General features: G+C 50.0%; 8 protein-coding genes across 8 annotated transcripts; 4 read left to right on the top strand and 4 right to left on the bottom strand.

Annotated features, from left to right (window-relative positions):
- Positions 1-414: 414 nt before the first annotated feature.
- BDV14DRAFT_195006 (IucC family-domain-containing protein) lies at positions 415-2,448 on the top strand (the record flags this gene model as incomplete). The annotated part of the gene is made up of 5 exons (XM_073772078.1): positions 415-829; positions 892-992; positions 1,061-1,761; positions 1,826-2,342; positions 2,410-2,448. 5 exons carry the CDS (start codon positions 415-417, stop codon positions 2,446-2,448), a joined length of 1,773 nt encoding a protein of 590 aa, XP_073633273.1.
- On the bottom strand, positions 2,197-5,467 carry BDV14DRAFT_162967 (putative potassium transporter). Its single transcript, XM_073766958.1, has 9 exons — positions 4,961-5,467; positions 4,692-4,903; positions 3,891-4,642; positions 3,675-3,840; positions 3,457-3,625; positions 3,336-3,404; positions 3,271-3,281; positions 2,410-3,215; positions 2,197-2,342 (listed from the first exon to the last, which is right to left on the bottom strand). Exons 1-8 carry the CDS (start codon positions 4,965-4,967, stop codon positions 2,637-2,639), a joined length of 1,965 nt encoding a protein of 654 aa, XP_073633272.1. The 5' UTR covers positions 4,968-5,467; the 3' UTR covers positions 2,197-2,342; positions 2,410-2,636.
- Positions 5,451-8,101, bottom strand: BDV14DRAFT_162955 (uncharacterized protein). The gene is made up of 2 exons (XM_073766957.1): positions 6,652-8,101; positions 5,451-6,482 (listed from the first exon to the last, which is right to left on the bottom strand). The coding sequence occupies exons 1-2, from the start codon at positions 7,979-7,981 to the stop codon at positions 5,671-5,673; spliced, it is 2,142 nt and encodes a 713-aa protein (XP_073633271.1). The 5' UTR covers positions 7,982-8,101; the 3' UTR covers positions 5,451-5,670.
- A 298-nt stretch (positions 8,102-8,399) lies between these two features.
- Positions 8,400-10,135, bottom strand: BDV14DRAFT_195003 (uncharacterized protein; the record flags this gene model as incomplete). The annotated part of the gene is made up of 4 exons (XM_073772077.1): positions 8,400-9,264; positions 9,319-9,433; positions 9,483-9,778; positions 9,834-10,135. 4 exons carry the CDS (start codon positions 10,133-10,135, stop codon positions 8,400-8,402), a joined length of 1,578 nt encoding a protein of 525 aa, XP_073633270.1.
- A 445-nt stretch (positions 10,136-10,580) lies between these two features.
- On the bottom strand, positions 10,581-13,810 carry BDV14DRAFT_162947 (ABC-F family ATP-binding cassette domain-containing protein). Its single transcript, XM_073766956.1, has 7 exons — positions 13,517-13,810; positions 13,268-13,457; positions 12,979-13,191; positions 12,731-12,923; positions 12,584-12,683; positions 11,439-12,533; positions 10,581-11,384 (listed from the first exon to the last, which is right to left on the bottom strand). Exons 1-7 carry the CDS (start codon positions 13,586-13,588, stop codon positions 11,013-11,015), a joined length of 2,235 nt encoding a protein of 744 aa, XP_073633269.1. The 5' UTR covers positions 13,589-13,810; the 3' UTR covers positions 10,581-11,012.
- A 30-nt stretch (positions 13,811-13,840) lies between these two features.
- On the top strand, positions 13,841-16,116 carry BDV14DRAFT_208144 (sterol desaturase family protein; the record flags this gene model as incomplete). The annotated part of the gene is made up of 2 exons (XM_073775332.1): positions 13,841-13,868; positions 14,952-16,116. The coding sequence occupies 2 exons, from the start codon at positions 13,841-13,843 to the stop codon at positions 15,971-15,973; spliced, it is 1,050 nt and encodes a 349-aa protein (XP_073633268.1). The 3' UTR covers positions 15,974-16,116.
- A 360-nt stretch (positions 16,117-16,476) lies between these two features.
- On the top strand, positions 16,477-17,404 carry BDV14DRAFT_162941 (uncharacterized protein). Its single transcript, XM_073766955.1, has 2 exons — positions 16,477-17,150; positions 17,286-17,404. The coding sequence occupies exon 1, from the start codon at positions 16,691-16,693 to the stop codon at positions 16,946-16,948; it is 258 nt and encodes an 85-aa protein (XP_073633267.1). The 5' UTR covers positions 16,477-16,690; the 3' UTR covers positions 16,949-17,150; positions 17,286-17,404.
- A 319-nt stretch (positions 17,405-17,723) lies between these two features.
- On the top strand, positions 17,724-18,252 carry BDV14DRAFT_41385 (uncharacterized protein). The gene has a single exon (XM_073776718.1). It carries the CDS (start codon positions 17,769-17,771, stop codon positions 18,156-18,158), a length of 390 nt encoding a protein of 129 aa, XP_073633266.1. The 5' UTR covers positions 17,724-17,768; the 3' UTR covers positions 18,159-18,252.
- Position 18,253: the final 1 nt, after the last annotated feature.

Below are 18,253 nucleotides of genomic sequence, written 5' to 3'. Positions count from 1 at the left end.
AATCGCAATAGCTACAAAGGACCATATCTGCTCAAAAACTCTAAGCATGCCAATGCAGTTTTAGCAAGTGCATCGTTCCTCTGTATGTGATTCTCAGTGTTTATCACCTGGCGAAGGTTGCTTTTCCAAGTGGACTTTCTAGACTGGTAGGGATCATCAGTCCGGATCTGCAGTGAGCATTTCCTCCAGTCTGGTTCACAACGAACCAAATCAGCCCATGGCCAATAGTGCACTGACGTACAGGGTACTCAACCTGCATGAGTCTCTTCCTTCGATTCTCCATATGTTGATTTGGGAAGGAAAATACGCCGTCAATCCATCCCAGAGGTTCCACAGAGATGCTCCTCGGAGAATAAAAGGCAGACCTCTCTACTACGAGATGGATACGGAGGAACAATTTGACAGAGAGAAGTGATGATACTCGAATCAAGGACCGAGGTGGCTCGTTTCGAGACCACGAGGCGTCTCTTGTCGCACCTCGTGAATGAGGGATTGTGCTCGGCATTTACTGGCCATGAGAAAGACGATGACATCGAATGGCTGTGTCTAACTGGCACAAATACCGATCGCAACGCAAGTCCTATACTAAAGGTGCAGCACATATATCCGGCAAGCTTGACAATCGGTGATACGGGTCGAGTTATCTCTTTAATCCGACCTCACCAGCTAAAGCCTCCTGTGCTGTTATTGGATGAGGGTGCGCAGCCGCATACAGAACTAGATCCGGGTCTCATTTTCAAGACCCTCTATCCATTGTTTGATCTGTCACATAATGAGTGCCTTGAAGAGGATATTGCGCAGGAGTTGCAAAATGCAGCAGCAAATCAAGGTAGGTGGGGATCTCTACGACCAAGTCCTGACATTCCAGATGACTTGGAGTAACTCGAACAGAAACATGGCTCAATATCCAAGCGCAGCTACCTCCACTGGACCTTTTCAGTCCTGCAATAGACTGGGAGAGGACATTGATAACGGGACATCCAACTCACCCAGTAAGCACCCGGCAATCGATGGAAGACACTCTAGATGACAGAAATAAAACTGACCTACTTGCCGACAGCTTCATAAGACACTCACCACGCAGCCACCACTGAAACCAATTAATCCAGAAAGAATCCGGGACATGCTTTCACCCAAAATTATCTTCCTCTCCGTGCCGCGTCCCCAAGTTCGAACCTCCGGCCCCTTCGAAGACCTCCTCAACGACCTTCTCGCAAAGCTCGAAATCACCAATTACTCAGAAAAGCGAATCATCGTACCTTGCTTATCACAGCAGATCCCCTCAATTACCTCCCGCTTCTCAGGCGTCCATGAGATTGGCTTTGCACGCGCATCAGCCCAAGCCTCCCTACGCACCGTGAATCTTCCGTCTCACCTCAGGTTTAATTACCACCTCAAGCTTTCACTAGCCTGCCGCATTACTTCGGCCCTACGAACGATCACACCCTGGACTGCACTTGGCGGCGCGGAGGTTTCTGCGCTGCTCGAAAAACTTCTCCCCCCGGATCTCTGGGTGTTCAAGGAGATAGCAGCCGCCACAGGAGCACAAGCCAACTTTGACGACGCGAAGCATCTCTCTTGTATTTTCCGTGAGGACCTCGAGCTGCGCGCCAACCAGCAGGGCGAGGCGCTAATCATTGCCTCTGCTTTCAGCCAGCTGCCGGTGCCCTCCATCAACGAAACTCAAGGTGGCGAAAAGAGGAAGACGCACGCTGAGTCTCAGTTTCCGACCAGGGACAAACTCGAGTGGTTCAAACGTAAGTTTGACCGAGGCCCAAACTTCATTGCTTAACCCAACTCACTGAATTACCATCTATAACTCTAGATACACAAAAACACTCCTAACCCTCCTCCTCCCACCCCTCGTAAACCACGGCATAGCCCTAGAGGCGCATGGTCAAAACATCTGCGTGCGGATATGCCGCAGTACACGCCAAATCAAGGGCTTCGCAATCCGCGACTTTGGTGGAATAAGATTGCACATGCCAACTTTACGAGAGCAGGGATTCGACAAGGATATCATGCGCTCTATCCCACCCGGCGCAGCGACGTTGACGGATGATCTAAGTGATGTCTGGAGTAAAACTCACCATTCTTTGTTCCAGAATCATTTGGGACAGCTCATTGTTGCGCTTGGTTTGGACGGTAGAGGTGGAGGCGGGTGGGGGATTGTTAGGGAGGAGGTACAGCGAATTTTGTGTCCAGCTGCGAATGGGAATGGTGAAGGGTTGATTGATGCGGGTTGTGAAGAGCGCGCGAGGCAGCTTTGCGGGTTCTTGTTGGGCGAGACGATGCCCTTCAAGTGCTTTCTAAGGATGAGGATGGAGGGGAAGTATCGTGATGTAAGTGCTCCCATTCATCATTCATCTAAGGGTTACTGGGCCTGGTGCTAACGAGATTGTCGAATAGTATGTCGAAAGACAGCTTCCCAATGTCCTTCTGCAATAGTGAAGAGGATTAGTGCTTGTTCCTCGAGGTGGGCACAATCATATGCAGGAAAAGAGATCATCAATTCTACCAGTCCCCGAAGCGTAGCTTAGGGCCGTCACTGGTCAATTCTATCATAGCATCTATATGTCGTAAAATATCTATAAAACGCCGTATGTTTCGCTTCGAACGCATCAGATCAAATCAAATCAGACCGCCGCAGCCCCCGAAATCCGGGCCTCCTCCCCCCTCCTCGCCGCATCCTCCTCCTCAACCCAAGCCGAACTCTCACTCGGCAACATAATTGCCTTGTCAATAGCAACAGGAAGGCCCCTATGTCGCCCCCTCAACGCAACGGCAGCAAGAATCAACTTACTCAGCGCATGCCAAACACCACAGAACGAAAGATTACGCCCGGGATACCCCGTACTTATCCCGACGCATCCATACGCAGAGATAACCTCGAAGAGGATATTGAACGTTGAGTAACTGACTGGGTCTCTGGTATAGTTGCTGGATTCGATTATGGAGATAAAGAATACGGCAAGTGCAATCCACCATAGGTCATGGCTTAGTTGGTCCTTCAGCTGTTCGCGAACGAAGTGCCGGCGTGTTCCTTCCTTTGTGTAGAGGTGTTGTCGTAATAGGTCTGAGAGGGAGTTGCGGGGTTTGTTAATGTTATTGTCGTAGGCGTAGAGGTGTTCGTCTTCGGCGTATATTCCGAGCGAGCGTTCTTCGTAGACGTTTGTGTGGCGCATTGTTACGAGGACGGGAAATGGCGAGACGTACTGGGTTTTGTTAGTTGAGCAGTGGGCGTGGGTTTGGTTTGGAGGTGTTTCTTACCATCATGAGCACTGGATTGACGTTAGCTTGGTTCTATTTCAAAAGCCGGGGTTTGAAATGATTACCGTAGAGAACTAATAGACCTTGACGCAGATCTGCGATGGTGACGACTGAGAAACCTCCAGCTCGGACAGCTATGGAGATATTAGCCAGTCGGCCATACAAGCAAAGGTGGTTCACTCTTACCCAGTGCCTGAAACAAGCCATCTAGAATACGAAAGCCTGTTGGCAAACCCTCAATCTCCTTGTTGCCAATGGCAAGAACCTCGAACCCGGCCCAGTCGATGCCGTTGAAGATAATGACGGTGGCGAGCAGATACCATGTGTGACGAGCTGGGAAGAGGTTTGTGTATACCTGGGCTCGGTCAGAGATGCAAAGTCATTTTTGAACACGACAAACATACTCGTCTAGGATGGTCTAGGATGAAATCAAGGGTAATGCTCCAGGTCTTCCACGACGGTCGGTCGGGCATGATTTTCCTCAAAGTCCAGATTATGAGACGCAAAAAGCAAGGATAGAGGGTGTTTCCGGCGAGAATCAAAAAACCCATGGTGATGACGGGATAGGCACTGTATAGCGGTTCAGTACTGCCTTCACCTTGTCAAATAAGGGAGCATACTCTGTCTGCAAGGCTGTCATGTTCGCATCCAAGATGCCCATACCACTGTTCACAAAGGCAGAGACTGCAAAGAATGCTCCAGTCCAGAACGGCGACAAGCCGTTGTCGAGAGGGACTTGCGGCTTGTTGATTTGCAGCCATAATCCCATGCCCAAAATACCGCAAGCAAGGAAGGATAGCCAATACAGTGGGACAACAACTGAGAGAAAGGATACCGCCTTGTACTCGACACCCTGGAGTTGCTCTCGTTCTTCTGAGGTCAGTCCATGAAACTGTGAGTTCCGCGAGATAAGCCCTTTCGACTCAAAGTACTTTTGTGTTCCTCGCCATATGCCTATCGAGGGGAGGATTTGCGCTTTATTGATAGAGTGGTAGCTGTTCCTTACACTATCATTCTGGGCCTCTGATTGGAAGGGGGCGTCGGTAATAACTTTGGGTGACTCCGGGTGACTTCTCCGATGGTGGTGGGTGCCGCTTTGATCTTGTATCTCAACAGTAGATCGGCTTGAGTCCCCTATTGGAGCAGCATCTGACGTTGGGTATCTCTTGACGCCATCTTCAGGCTCAGCATTAGCCGCATGGGCTTCCTGGGCTGGCCTTTGCGCGAGAGCATGGGAGATTCCCTTGAACTTGTGCTTGAAAGCTCTCTTCCGAACATGCAAGACAGTTATCGAGATGAGAATAGCGTGTCCCATCAAGAGAAGCACAAACATAATAACCTGCTGGACGGTGCTCAAAGTAGATGCCTCAACCTGTGATCGTTAGCTCAACGTCACTCGACCATCTTATGTGGCAACATACGCTATTCAGCCCCGCGCCAGTAATGGCACTAACACACATAAAAAGAGAATCAGTGTAAGAAACACTCTTGGGCGGATCCGTTGACGTCCCCCAAAAGATGAGACTACTGATCAACGAAACGCCAATGAAATATGCATAGTGAAGAGTAAGAAAGTTGAACGGGGGAAGTAGGGCTGAGACCCCCAAGCTCGTAAGGCGTAGACAGCGCCGGGCTAAGACATTAGTAAGGCTGAACCCTTTCGCCTGGAAGAGATGGAGAGAAAGCTTACGGGTCATCGGAGGCAACGTTAGCAGCGAACAAGTAGGGAAAGCTGAAACTGAAAGAAACGTGGGAAAGAAGACGGGCAAAAAACATGATTATTCCTCGACGTCTCGGGATAGAATAGCGTAGGCTCCAGAGAAACGACCGCGGCCCAGAGAGCGATAACGAGTGGACAGGAATTGGCGGCCTGGTGCGAAAAATCAGCGCGTCGATGGATCACCGATTTGGCGTGGGTCTGGCCCGCTGCTTTCACCTCACCGCTACCCACTGAAACCGCGCCACTCCAGTCTCGATTGGTCTTTCTGATGACTTGAAAGAGGTCAGAGAGTATTGTTTGTTGTGGTTTGACATGTGAAAGCAAAAAGGAGCTCGATTGGAAGCCAGTTGGTTCCTGGAGCCGTTATGCGAGAAGGACAGTATTGGGTCGGCAAAAGGTCAGCTCGGGAAGAAGCCATGGCAAAGCTTGGTCTCAGCCCTACAGGGCGGACGACTTGGTAACCACTGAACCAGGATAATGTTCAATATATCGAAAATTCTCCGAGAAATTGACATTATCAGGCATTTGCAATTGAGACTCGAAGTAGTATTAATAAGACAATGTGTAAGATGAGATAGTTGAGAAAGATGACGACAAAGACAGAAGATCGACGCTTTGAGAAGTTTTCGGACTGGAAGTCGCAGAACCCGTGACTGGCTTCCACTGCATATTGTACAGGGCTACTTATCCTCCTTCTCCTCGTTCTTCACTTGGTCCTCCCTAATCCAATGCCCACTCTTCCCTCCCATCTTCTCCAAAAGTTTCACGCCCCCAATTACCATCCCCTTATCAACCGCCTTGAGCATATCATAAACCGTCAACGCAGCACCCATAGTAGCAGTCATAGCCTCCATCTCCACCCCCGTCCGTCCAATACAGCTCACTGTCGCAGTAACCTTCATAGCGCCGAACTTCGTCTCTTCCTCGCCCCCTTTGCCTCCCTCCACCTTCTCCGTTACCGGGTTCGGATCAAGGAAGACAACGTCAACCTCTACACCCGTGATCCCCAGTCCTGAATGGCAGAGCGGTATAATGTCCGGCGTCTTCTTCGCGGCTGTTATACCTGCTATCCGAGCGACGCTGTATACGTCGCCCTTGCGACTTCCTTTGCCCTTGCGGAGAACGTCAAAGGGTTGACTGTTTGAGAAGGTGACGAGGCATGTTGCTGTTGCGAGACGCTTGGTCATGGGCTTCTTGTCGATGAGAGTCATGTGCACCTTTTTGCCACGGTTTAGGTGTGGGAGGTCATTGTCGGAGCGGGTTGACAGGGAGAAGGCGGGTTTGGGTTCCTCGTCGGCATTGTTCTCGAGTTCGAAGTCTTTGGGGCGGCGTTCACCGCGGTAGAAGCGGGTTTGGGTTGTTGGGAGGGCACCAGGTGTAAGGAGGTGAGTTGGGATTTTGGACCAGGGGCTTCTGGGTGTTATTGCTGATGGTAAATTCCTGGGTTGGGCAATTTTTGCTTCTGCAACTCTATGGATTTTTCTCATTTCATCTAAGTAACGCCAATCAGCAAAACTCTTGATAAGATCAATATATACAGGTAAATGAGGCGAATGCCATGCCCTTCCTACCAACCAAAAACGGCATGCATGTATATAGTTCATAAAACATAAACGCTCATCGCAGTCATATATAGGTATCGGGGTCAAAGGCCTACCCACCAATAAGTATCATCGGCCGGTTCTTCATGTCCTTCAGCTCTTCCATGCCGGCATGCTTGGCTTTCTTTCGCTTCACTGCCATACCAATGACTTCGAGAAGTTCTCTCTCTCTTTCATTGACAATGCCACCTTCGTCCTGGATGCGGGCTGCATTTCGTGCGGCTGCGAGGAGACCCAACTCCTCTAATGCGGCCTCGTCGATAGGCTGTCCATCGTTCTGTTGGCGGATGATATCTCGGAGCGACACCTCCGAGTTCCCAAACAGACAAACCTTCAGGTTTCCGTCATTCGTGATGCGTAGGCGGTTGCAAGTGCCGCAGAAGTTATGGGTCATACTCGTGATGAACCCAACGCGTCCCTGGAAGCCTGGAACCCGGTATGTTTTGCTTGTATCATTCTTGTGATCTGTCACCTTCTCCAGGGAAGGATACTTCTCTCGAATGAGGGCGAGCATTTCTTGGTACGAGACCATCTTTCCTTGACTCCACTTGTTGCCGTCAAACGGCATATACTCGATGAAGCGCACTTCGATGGGACTATCGCGCCCCATTTCGACGAACGGGATAATCTCCCGTTCATTAAGGCCTCGCATGACAACGCAGTTGATCTTAAGCTTGATCCCGGCGCCCATCTTATTCAGTTCCAGGATGCGCTGAATGCTCTTCATAACCGCCTCGAAGCCCTTCCTCCTCGTCATAATCTGAAACTGGAAGGGGTCCAATGTATCCAAACTGAGATTCACTCCCGTCAAGCCAGCTTCAACCATAGGCTCGAGCTTACGGTGCAGCGAAATTCCATTGGTGGTCAGGCATAGCTCTTTTAGGCCATCCCGCCGTAGCTCTCCGATCGATTGCATGAGAGGGACAATATCTTTCCGAACCGTCGGCTCTCCACCAGTCAGACGGATCTTCGTAACACCTTGTGAAACAAATACAGAGGAAAGGTATACAATTTCTGGCGAGGTCAGAAGGCGGGCGGAAGGAGAAAGCTCTATCCCTTCCTCGGGCATGCAGTATAAACAACGAAGATTGCAGCGCTCCGTGACGCTGATCCGGAGGTAGTCATGCTGGCGATCGAAGTTATCCGTCAGGAAAGCCGAGAAGGGCTTTGCTGTCTTGAGCGCAGCCCAGCGGGTGGACGAGGGCGAAGATGCCGGAGAGGGGGAGGTATCCGGTTCCTCAACACGAGGATTCAAGCCGGTGGCGACGCATCGTGTGTACGAGGGGGTCGGCTGGCGCCAGGGCGCACTTCGAGCGCGAGTGCGGAAAACTCGCGAGGAGGGCGAAGTCGCATGGAGCACGCCCCGCCTGAACAGCATGGGCTCAGTCATCCTTTGCAGAGATTCTGCTTGATGACGGCCAAATGTAAAATACTCCCTGCATCACCTAGGGAGAACGAAGAATATCGTCGAATGGTAAAGGTTCGATCGAGGCACAACTATTCTTATCGCCGTTCGCCGCTGACTCCGCGGAGTCGGAGGTCGCCTTCGCCTGACTTGGCAATCACTAATCGCAAGATACGGTATGCTGATGTCATATCTATGACCGAGAATGAGGTCCTCAGCACAACTTCCAAGTCCCGTGGAGAGTCTCTATAGTACTCGTGTTTCTGGTCCAGAAATAAGGAGCATAAAGTGATTTTTGGCATTACTATCTCGCTATTAAGAATTTTACACGGTTTATAAGAACACAGAAGCATCGTATCATACATGTATCAACATTTCATCAACCCCCACCCTGCAATGCTGTCTAACCGTTGATCCATGTCGCATTGACACCAGCAGCCTTGAAGACCTCTGGCCACCAATCCGGAGAGTATGGCTCTACGTCTCTGCGGCACACGGTGTCAGGCTCGGGCAGGGTGCCATTGACCCAGTAAGCAGAGATAGCCCTCAGACCACATTCAGACGGGACCGCGGTAGAACCATGACCAAAACCATCCATCTCTAGGACCACGCTTCCTTCATAGCCTGAGCTAACGTTGTACGCTGACTTGAGCGGAGTGTGTCCATCCAGAGTGTTTCCAACGAATAGCGGTGGGTTTCTGAGTTGCACATGATCAAAACTACCTCTGTAGGTCTCCTTGGGCTCGATCTTCCATTGTTGGCATCGCGAGTATGAACCCACGCCAATGTCGCCCATAATTTCGCTTATGTTGTAAAGCCTTTCAATGGCCGGAATGAAGTCTTCGAAGCTTTCGGTGCGCTTCTGGTTGTCCGAGCAGTATATACCGGCCAAGGCAGTGTCGCCCGCCATCAGAGACGGCAACACCAAAGTCGAGACGTTGAAGTACGGAGTTACGGCCAGAAGCTCTTCAATGGGTAAATCGGTGCCAAATATGAGACTGTCAACGAGGGTGATCACTGAGCCCCAGCCTCTCGGCGAATAGAGGGCTTGGGCAAAGGCCGCCTTGAGGCCGCCATAGTCCACGACAAGCTGGCCAACAGGAATAGGCTGTTCTTTAACTATTTCTAGAAGTTCATAAGCGGCAGCTTCGAGCTCCTCGGCTGTCTTGTCATGCGCCGCTAACGTGCAGGCTTCAGGCCCGGCTTTGACGCACTCAGCAAAGATGGCGGAGAAAACTTTGTCGGAGTCTACCCACTCTTCGAAGTTGCTGGAGGGCACCGTCAGTGACTCTTGCTCCAAGTTCATGGCTTCCAGGACTCACCCCTGTGCGTGATAATATTCGTGAACGTTCATGACAGCATCAAAAATAACCCTGTCAATGCGTTCAGGGAACATTGCAGTGACTGTAGCGGCGAGAACAGTGCCATAGGAGAAGCCTATCCTGTCAGTTTATTTGGTCCAGCAACCAGAGATTGAAGTACTTACCCCAAAATCTCAGCAGGCCATCTTCCTCTAAAGCATCAACAGCTGATATCAGGTCCCTTGCGACAAATGCTGATGTTTGGACGCTGCCATTTTTGGCTCCGACAGAAGCGCAAGCCTCAGAATCGACTGTTCCACGAGTCCATAGCTCCGCTTCTGTAGTATCCGAACCATTGGCTGGTGTTTGGTGAAAAAATGCGTTTATTCCATGAATTGGGTCATCGAAGCATTTCAATGGGACGGTTTCGACAGTGCCGCGGGAGTCAAACGCAATCAAGTCGTACTGGCCGCCAGTCAACCTATTATGATCATCAGTATAACAAAGCAAACTTGGTTCCTTCTGGCTGATCGTACGGAATCAGGTTTGGGGCCAAGGTAGCAAAGTCTTGTCGATTGGGAATTCCCGGGCCGCCAGTATTGACGAAGATGGACCCCTTCGACTTCAAGGGTGCTGGAGCTTTCAAGATCTGGAGCGTGAGTGTCTCATTGGAGGTGCGAGAAGTATAGTCGAAAGGCACATCAAGTGTCCCGCATTCGAATGGCACTGGCACGGTGCCGGAATTGAACAGAGGCGAGTCGCAGGGCGTCCAATGGATCTTGCATTCTGCAGTTGCAAGTATGGCGAGAGTGGAAAGAATAGTGCGAAATGAAACCATGGTGTGTGTTCAAGGTAGTCCCTTGAGTTTCTGGATATATTCCGGCCATGATGCTTGCTGCGATTCAACGGTTTATATAGCTGAGCAAGATTAAGTCGATCTCGCTGTGCCTGATCCCAAGAATAGAAGAGATGAGGTCGGTCAAGAGTATTGTCGCCATATCGAGCCTAAAGAAGAAGCACCAAGAGCAGATCAATGTGTGAAGATCTCAGCCCCCAAATTCAATGCGAGCAGTTCTAAACAAAGAGTAAACACAGAGGAAGATGTCATGCCAAGTCACGGCAGAGAGCAACCGAGGGGCGGACAGCGCTCGATTCTTCTCAAAATGGCAATCATCGCCCAACCCCGTGATCTTTGCATTGGCACTCAGCGGACTTCCGCATCTTAGCCATTCTCAAACTCAGCCTTGCTTGTTCTTGGCTGCTACTGGCACTGCCTCGATGCCCGTAGACACTCGATTCGTGGAGTCAAAGACTGCAGTGATAGGCCCTATTCCTTCTGCCTGACCATACGCAACGTCAGCCCAGGCTTGGACAAGCGTCTGACATGTTCACTCGAGATCACCCGCAGCAGTTTGGACTCGCAACTCGCAACTCGCAAACTGTTTTGGTGTCAAACCATGCGCTCAAACGTTCTTTTCCGCTGACAATCTTATCCTTCGAGCTCTCGGCGAGAGTAGCAGGAAAGATTCGACAATGTCCGGGTGGCTTGGTAACATTCTCGAACATCAACAGAATCCATTGCCTAATCCTCACGAGAACCTAACTTCGGGCAAACAGCGAGTACGTTCTATTGTACGACTACTTGAGACCTGAGCCTCGCAAACATTCTCTCCTATTCAGATGCGAGGCGCTGTGATGCGGCCGAACTAGTCTTGCTATCCCTGCACAGGCAACATCTTTTGTACCTTCTTCACTAGGCTCTGTTCAAACTGCTCCACTCCATGATCCTGGGCCTTCAGAACCCCAGCTCTCATCACGTACACGTCTCGCCGCCTTGGCAATGACTCGTCCGCCTTCTCTTCAACACCCTCTAATTCCGCGTCTAGTTTATGGTCCAAATCTCTCTTCCCTTCTATTACTGCTCGGACCATGAACCGGTCGTGGGAGACTAACAGTATTGCGCCACTGAAGGTAGATAGTGCGGACGCTAGAGCTGTCACTGTATGGAAATCGAGGTGAGTTGTGATCTCGTCAAGAACAAGCAAGTGTGGTGCGTTCCAAATGACCCTTGCTAGTGCTAGTCGAACCTATTTCAGTCGTTAGAGATTATCTCTTTAGTAATTAAGGCACGCATTGCTTACGAGTTGGCCTCCGGAGAGTCGGAGGATCGGAACATCGGAGACCACTCGCCCTTGAAGCCCCAAGGATGATAGCAATCCCCGTACATGGCCTTCGGTTAGTGCACCATCCACATCCTTCGTCATCAACCCCAATGCAGTCAAGCTTGGACCTCCTTGACCGAGTGTTTGGAGCTCCTCAATGGAATGCTGCGCGTAGTAACCCATCTTCAGCCGCGAATGTGAGGAAACTTTGCCCTGACTTGGCACTGCAGTGCCAGCCACAAGCCGAATTAGTGTCGACTTTCCACATCCATTCAGGCCCATGATTCCCACTCGGTCACCTAAGTGCATCACAAGATTAATCCCTTTCAACACTGGGTCTGCACCAGACTTGTACTTGAAAGTAATGCCTTCCAACGATATTAATGGTCCAGGAAACCGTAACTCGGAGGGTTCAGGCAGGACAATCATAGCACCCTTTTCATCTTGTGGGACTTCGATTTCGTCGCGGGCAGTCAAGTGATAGCCGACCAGGTCCCGATTCAGCTTGAACCGCCCTCCTCGGGCGCTGACCTCGATACCCATTCTGTCGTCGAGTTTCTTCTGTCGAGACTTTGCCATACGAAGCTTATTGTCGTCATTTGTTTTCTTCCCCATCTTGATGCCTTCGCGCACAGTTGCTTCCATATGAGCAACCTGGCGTTCTTGGGCCTCCTTCATACGACCCCAGTATAGCTTCTGCTCCTCGAAATCCTGCTCGTATGCAAACAGGTTTCCTTTAAAGTACGTGAGTTTCTGGTCGCGAATAATGACGATCTCTTCGCAGACTGCGTTCACAAAGTCCCTATCGTGAGACACTAGGACGATTGTCGTCTGCGATGAGTCTCGCAGCTGCTTCAGGTATTCTTCAAGCCAGACAACTCCTAGCAGATCGAGGAAATTAGTCGGTTCGTCCAGGATCATTATGTCAGGGCTCTGTATCAAGACGCTTGCCAACATGCACCGCATACGCCAGCCACCGGAAAGTGCTGAGAATGTTTTATTCAGGGTGTCCTCTTTGAACCCTAAGCCGGTCAGGATCTGTCTAGTCTGTTGCTCTATGTCGACAAGTTTCATCTAGAGACACGATTAGCTTGAATAGATCAATCCAGCTTTTCGATACTCACTGCTTCAAATTGTGATTCCAAATCCTGCAATGTCTCCATCGCGGTCTGCGTATCCTGCTTTATAGCCTCGGTGTCTATATCTCCCTTTTCCTGGTCCAAGCTTTGGTACTTCAGTATATGCCAAGGAAAATGTGAAGGCAAGCTTACAGCTCTCGGGACATTTGCAGCTTTGACTCCGCAGACTTCAAGTCTTTGCGTGCCCACAATCCTCTCGCACCACTCTTCAGACTGGCATTCTTCTGGGCTAAGAAAAGTTGCTTCTGCATGTCATCGTGACGGATCTTGCGGATGCCTCTCACGGGCAATAATGGGTCGTCTGTCTCGAAGCATTTCGACAAGACTTGTAGGTTGCTGTCAGTGAGAAGGATCCTCTGGGTAACATCGATTGTCCTTACAATCCATCTTCCTCCTGACATCGTTTTTGTGGTGGTCACTGCTCATAACATAGGCCAAAACAGATTTGCTCTCTCTTTCATCCTGCTTCTGGCTCTCGTCTTTGAAAGTATCACGACCATCTTGACTCTCGGCATCCGTCTGCTGCAGAATAGCTATCCGGGTTGGATGCGGTATCCCCGGGACCAACTTATCCGCCATAGCTCGCAGGAGCGCTGCAAACAAATAACCACCCGTTAGTTAACCCTTTCAAAAGTAGTTAAAGTCAGAGGACTAGGTCAGGGGACTTACTAGATTTTCCCGTTCCATTCCGGCCGATAAGACCATAATGTACACCGGCTTTTAGTCGCAGGTGAGCTTCAGAAATAAGTTCTCTTGCTTCAGCTTTGGCTTTTGATTTGCCTTTTGCTTTCGTCTTGGGGGCTTCTTCGGTACTTTTCAATGGAGATACGACGGAGATAGTGAGGCCCTCTACGTCGATCTAGATGGCTACCTATTTAGTGATACTCGAGAAGGACATGGACGAGCGACGGGACGTACCTCTCGCGCTGGCTGGTCATCAAGAAGATGAAATCGGGTTTGCTTGCAGGTTGCTATTATCGATGGAGCCATCACGAGTGTATGGAGATTCCAGTTAGATGCTGATGTCCTTTATATGATGTCTGGGCATTTGAAGTCGTTTCAAATTGATGGGCTTGGGGTCAACGAGGGAAGTATATCACCTCCCAAGCGCCGTCGAATATTGATGTTTGAGGGACTCCTTCTGTGGCTTCCCCTGCGACTTAATAAGTCCACTATTCAACGAGCCATGGTCAATAACCAAGACAGCGTGTTATCAATATCTTTGTTTGGAAGGAGGTGACGATGCCTGAGTCAAGGATACGACCGCGGGGTCCCAAAGGGGAAAAGCGTGGATCTAGGCCTAGGGAACCAAGCGGGCATCGAGTCACAAATGACACACTTCTGCAATATTATCGCGACATGAGATGTAAACAGGGACTATGTATCTTGGCAGTTATAGTGATCTGCATTTTTGTCTGCTGGCGTCGGTCTTTAATCTGAGATTTTCCTACCATCTTGATGCAGCATAATCGAAGGGAGATGAACTGTTGGTCTGTGCCCGGGGACACTACATAGGACGAGTTGGCGAACTGCGATGTGGTATGTTGCACAAAATCTATCGATACCTATGTACAGTTAAGAGTTAGACTGCTACAGTCTTGACCATTTTCAGCTCTGCGTCCTTGCTTCAGCCTCCAGGGCTTTGTGTCCAAGGATGTTATTGCACGCTTAGCTTCAGCAGGCCCGTTGGGTGAGGCAGACATGTTTACCTCCCCGCCATGCCTCAGTTACTAGACATAACGACTAATTTGGCCAATGAATTGGTATGAACATTAAGTCGGGTTGGACTATAAAGGCGTCCGTGGGTGGGCTCTCTGCTCTTTTTCGTCATTATTCTCCCGGTTGGCGATGCTCGTGACTGAGCCAGTCTGGCCCACGAGACCGGGCTCTTATCTCGATTATACTGCCAAAAGTTGGACAGAGTGGTGAACCATCACAATCTATAAAACATCAAAAACTGATCCCGAGGCATACATATGCGGGGCTGGCCCAACAAACTCGCTTCTTCATGTGGTGGAAATGACTTCATGGCGCTAGTTCGTCCTCAATAGGGCTTGATCCTCAAGAGTGTAGCCGATTCGGTACTAGAGGGGCGCTATGGACCCTTCTGTCGGCACTTGGAACTGTTGGGAAGACGGATCTGCAAGATAGATCTGATCGGCGATGCCTGAAATCTTCTTCACATGCTTGCGACTACAACTTCGTTTGTCCCAAAATGGAATTGCTTCCGAGCCTCAGTCTCCACTCACCATGGCTATACTATAAAATTGGCAGATTGCCTTCTATGAGGCAAGATAACAGATATCAGAAGAATTGCAACATATTTCTACTGCCATGGCTGCAAATCCAAAAGACTCCATGAAATCCACTTGGCAAACTGCCAGTCGGGACGAATGGACCTTCTATCACCACCTCCTCGACCGTCTCAACGTCTACCCGATTGACCCTAACCTGGAGGTTCCAGTGCACTCGAAGGATGAAAAGGTACCATATGTGCCTCAATGGTCGCTCCACCGCTTCGTGCTCATCTATTCGGCCATACCCCTTCTTATCCACCAAGTCTTCTCGTCCTATACCGGATACAACCTCGGCCCAATCGCTGCGTTCAACCTCTACTTCTTCTCCTTCAACGCAATCGTCATATACGAAGCACAAATCCTCCGCAGACTAGGCCACAAATTCGGGTTTCTGGACGGCGACAAGCATGAGCGAGATGGCATCCCTGACGTTGGTATCCAGAAGGTCGTCCAGTCACTCTACAAGACAACCGGCTCACGCCTCGTCATGTCGATCTACTTTTCCTATAACGCCAACCGTCTACCGGCAGACATGAACTGGTACTGGCTCCCGCTGGAGATCGGTCTCTACGGCATCGTCCTAGACTTCTGGTTCTACTGGTACCACCGGGCCATGCACGACGTTGGATTCCTGTGGAAGTTCCACCGCACCCATCACCTAACAAAGCACCCCAACCCACTCCTCTCGGCCTATGCAGACCACGAACAAGAGTTCTTCGACATGGTCGGCGTCCCCTTTCTCACATACATGACGCTCAAGGCTTTCGGGCTACCGATGGGCTTCTACGAGTGGTGGGTCTGCCACGAGTACATCGCCTTCACGGAGGTGCTAGGGCACAGTGGGCTTCGGGTACATGGGACTGCGCCGTCAACGTTAGGCTGGCTGCTTGGTTTGCTCAAGGCAGACATTGTCATTGAGGATCATGATTTGCATCATCGCAAGGGGTACAGGAAGAGCTATAACTACGGGAAGCAGACTCGTCTCTGGGATCGGATATTTAGGACTTGTCATGAGAGGATTGAGTCGGCGAAGGATAATATTGATTATGAGAATACGGCGCCTATGCCGCTTTGGTAGGTGTCGGGCAATGCACGCGAGTATGCTACGGACGAGACACGATATTGTTATTCAAGTAATATGGAGAAGCCACCTCGGACCCTTCTCAATGATTCGAGTTTATACAGTTACATGCATGTACATATTCTTTACGTCAAATGAACACATACCAAATATGATTCAGAAATAAAGTCTCGAGTAGAAGCTAGATTTCCATGAACGGCGAACCTCATTGTTCCCGGCCACTGTCGGTAGCCATCCCAACTTCGCCACTCGATTGCACAACCACCGCATCTGACCCGGCGTATATCCAATCGTACTGTCTGACTCCAGCTGTACCAGGGCTCTATGCCGTCAATGCGGGAGTTCATATCACGTATGATAGAAAATCAATCCACTCAATGGGACCACCACCAAAGATTGGAACTCTTTGACAGCCGTTGAGCTCACAGCACACCGAGCTAGGTTCGTCCAACCAAGTTTCACCTGAACTCAGTATAACGTGTCTATTGAATAGCGGTTGGCCTTTCTCCTCTGCTAAGTTGACTCATGACTTCATCTCTCCCATGCAGGCTATAGCTCTGATATAAGAGAAGGTCCTCCTCCCAGTCCATCGCCCCTACTTTCAAGCGTCTACATATATCTGAATAATCAACACAAAAAAGCCAATACCAAACACCAAGTCAAATATCAACCCATACCTGTATCAAACACATTACATCTCAATCAACAATCAAAATGTCCTCCAAACTCCCCAACGACCCAGCCTCCTTCACCGACGCCTTCAACTCAAACGTCGACTACACCCGCGCCAAAGGCCGCGCCACAACCGGCATGGGCCGCACGCACCAAACCCAGGGCGTGAACCTCGCTCAGACCCAATCCGACGCGCAGGCCGATGAGGTCGGAATGTCGACTACGACTGATACTTCCGGTGCTGGGGTTTTTGGTGGTGATGAGGTTAGTCAATTCTGCCTTATTCTGAGCGCGGGCTAGATGGTTTTGATTTGCTGACGGTGTATGCGATATCGATGCAGGGAGTCGGCGAACCCCAGGTTAGCATTGATAGCACCAATGCGGGCGTGGACCATCGGCGCACAAGCTACTCGCTTACGGGTGATGAGTTGGCGCATCCGACGGATGAGGATATGCCTTGGGGGCAGCAGGCGCAGCAAGGACAACAGGGGAGTAGTGGGTTCTATAGCTTGTAGGTAACTAGGTAGTCAGTATGATCTTTTACTGTAGGGGCGGTGCTTAACTGTTTTTCCTTCTGTGAGGTGAAGAATTTTGGGTGTATGTTCTGTTGCTTGGTTTCTTCATTGGGTGTACGCACATCTTGTCAGATTGAATGTAAGATGCTCCGCTTGGAACTCCTATGCCTGGTAGTTGTGTGAGTGGTTTTTCTCATGTTTCCGCTTATGTTGCTCTCGAGTGGGTAACTATAGACAGCTGTCGACCTTTATTGACCGCTAGTATTCTGCTTCAACGCCGAAATTACTATTAGTCAGCGCTTGCTCGGTCATTACCTATATCTTTTCTATTTCCTATTCTACTTAGTTAGCTTACCCCTATTTTGACTGTATTTAGTGCAGTATCGTAGCTAGATTGAATGAATCAGACCTTCATATATTTCGGGTGGTGTACCAAATATTACGGACGTGGCGAAGTTCAACAACAGCTTAGCCTCAAATACCCGGACAATGTTGCACGTGACTCTGCTATGCTACCGCTTCGGTCTCAACTGTTACCCGGAACGGTTGTCCGTCTTAGTCCTCAACTTCCCCTCTCATCTCTTTAACAAAGTCTTTCTTTCAAGATGACTTTTTTCCCTTCGTTGAATTCTTCTCGAATTTCTCTATTTGATGATATCCTGACATTTTATTATGGAACGAGCACGACACTACCATTCATCCCCACTCTCCGACAGAATGACCCACAACACCAGGTGCCAGATTCGTCAGACTCGCTGACCCTCCCTTGTCTACTGAGCCCTCCGCCTCGCTGGCCGGGACGACAGTTCGAGCGATGTGTTTCCAGATCACCAGTGACCCCAGAAGCATGTCAGAAGATCCTCACAACCTTCGACTTCGAAAGACCCAGCGATCAACAGTCCCAGTTGATCATTCGAGAGCTTGAAAAATGCTTAGGCTATCAGGGCTGGCCCTGGATCAACGATGACGGTCGAGCGAGATTTATAAGCGACTAAGCAATCATTACTCTTCACAAGTTTCTCTTTTCACTCGGGTTTGGTTCCATTTCTTTTACCTTGCCACTACTGCGCGTGTTCCGTACTAATGTTTA

The sequence above is a fragment of the Aspergillus stella-maris genome, assembly GCF_047715825.1.
Source record: "Aspergillus stella-maris strain CBS 113639 unplaced genomic scaffold BDV14scaffold_2, whole genome shotgun sequence".
Classification (NCBI taxonomy): Eukaryota; Fungi; Ascomycota; class Eurotiomycetes; order Eurotiales; family Aspergillaceae; genus Aspergillus; species Aspergillus stella-maris.
The sequence above is the reverse complement of the archived record's forward strand: the minus strand, read 5'-3'. Positions and strand labels throughout refer to the sequence as shown.

Bases quoted from the DNA above. Each gene is read 5' to 3' on its own strand.
- BDV14DRAFT_41385 (XM_073776718.1), top strand. From the start codon at position 17,769: ATGACTTTTTTCCCTTCGTTGAATTCTTCTCGAATTTCTCTATTTGAT.
- BDV14DRAFT_162967 (XM_073766958.1), bottom strand. The intron at 4,643-4,691 runs GTATGTTGCCAC...TAACGATCACAG, and splicing joins CTGGCGCGGGGCTGAATAGC to GTTGAGGCATCTACTTTGAG. The intron at 3,841-3,890 runs GTATGCTCCCTT...ACCGCTATACAG, and splicing joins ATGACAGCCTTGCAGACAGA to TGCCTATCCCGTCATCACCA.
- BDV14DRAFT_162947 (XM_073766956.1), bottom strand. From the start codon at position 13,588: ATGGCTCCATCGATAATAGCAACCTGCAAGCAAACCCGATTTCATCTT. The intron at 12,534-12,583 runs GTGAGTATCGAA...TCGTGTCTCTAG, and splicing joins TGGAATCACAATTTGAAGCA to ATGAAACTTGTCGACATAGA. The intron at 11,385-11,438 runs GTAAGCAATGCG...CGACTGAAATAG, and splicing joins GACTCTCCGGAGGCCAACTC to GTTCGACTAGCACTAGCAAG.
- BDV14DRAFT_162941 (XM_073766955.1), top strand. From the start codon at position 16,691: ATGTCCTCCAAACTCCCCAACGACCCAGCCTCCTTCACCGACGCCTTC.
- BDV14DRAFT_162955 (XM_073766957.1), bottom strand. From the start codon at position 7,981: ATGACTGAGCCCATGCTGTTCAGGCGGGGCGTGCTCCATGCGACTTCG. The intron at 6,483-6,651 runs GTGGGTAGGCCT...GGCGTTACTTAG, and splicing joins CCGGCCGATGATACTTATTG to ATGAAATGAGAAAAATCCAT.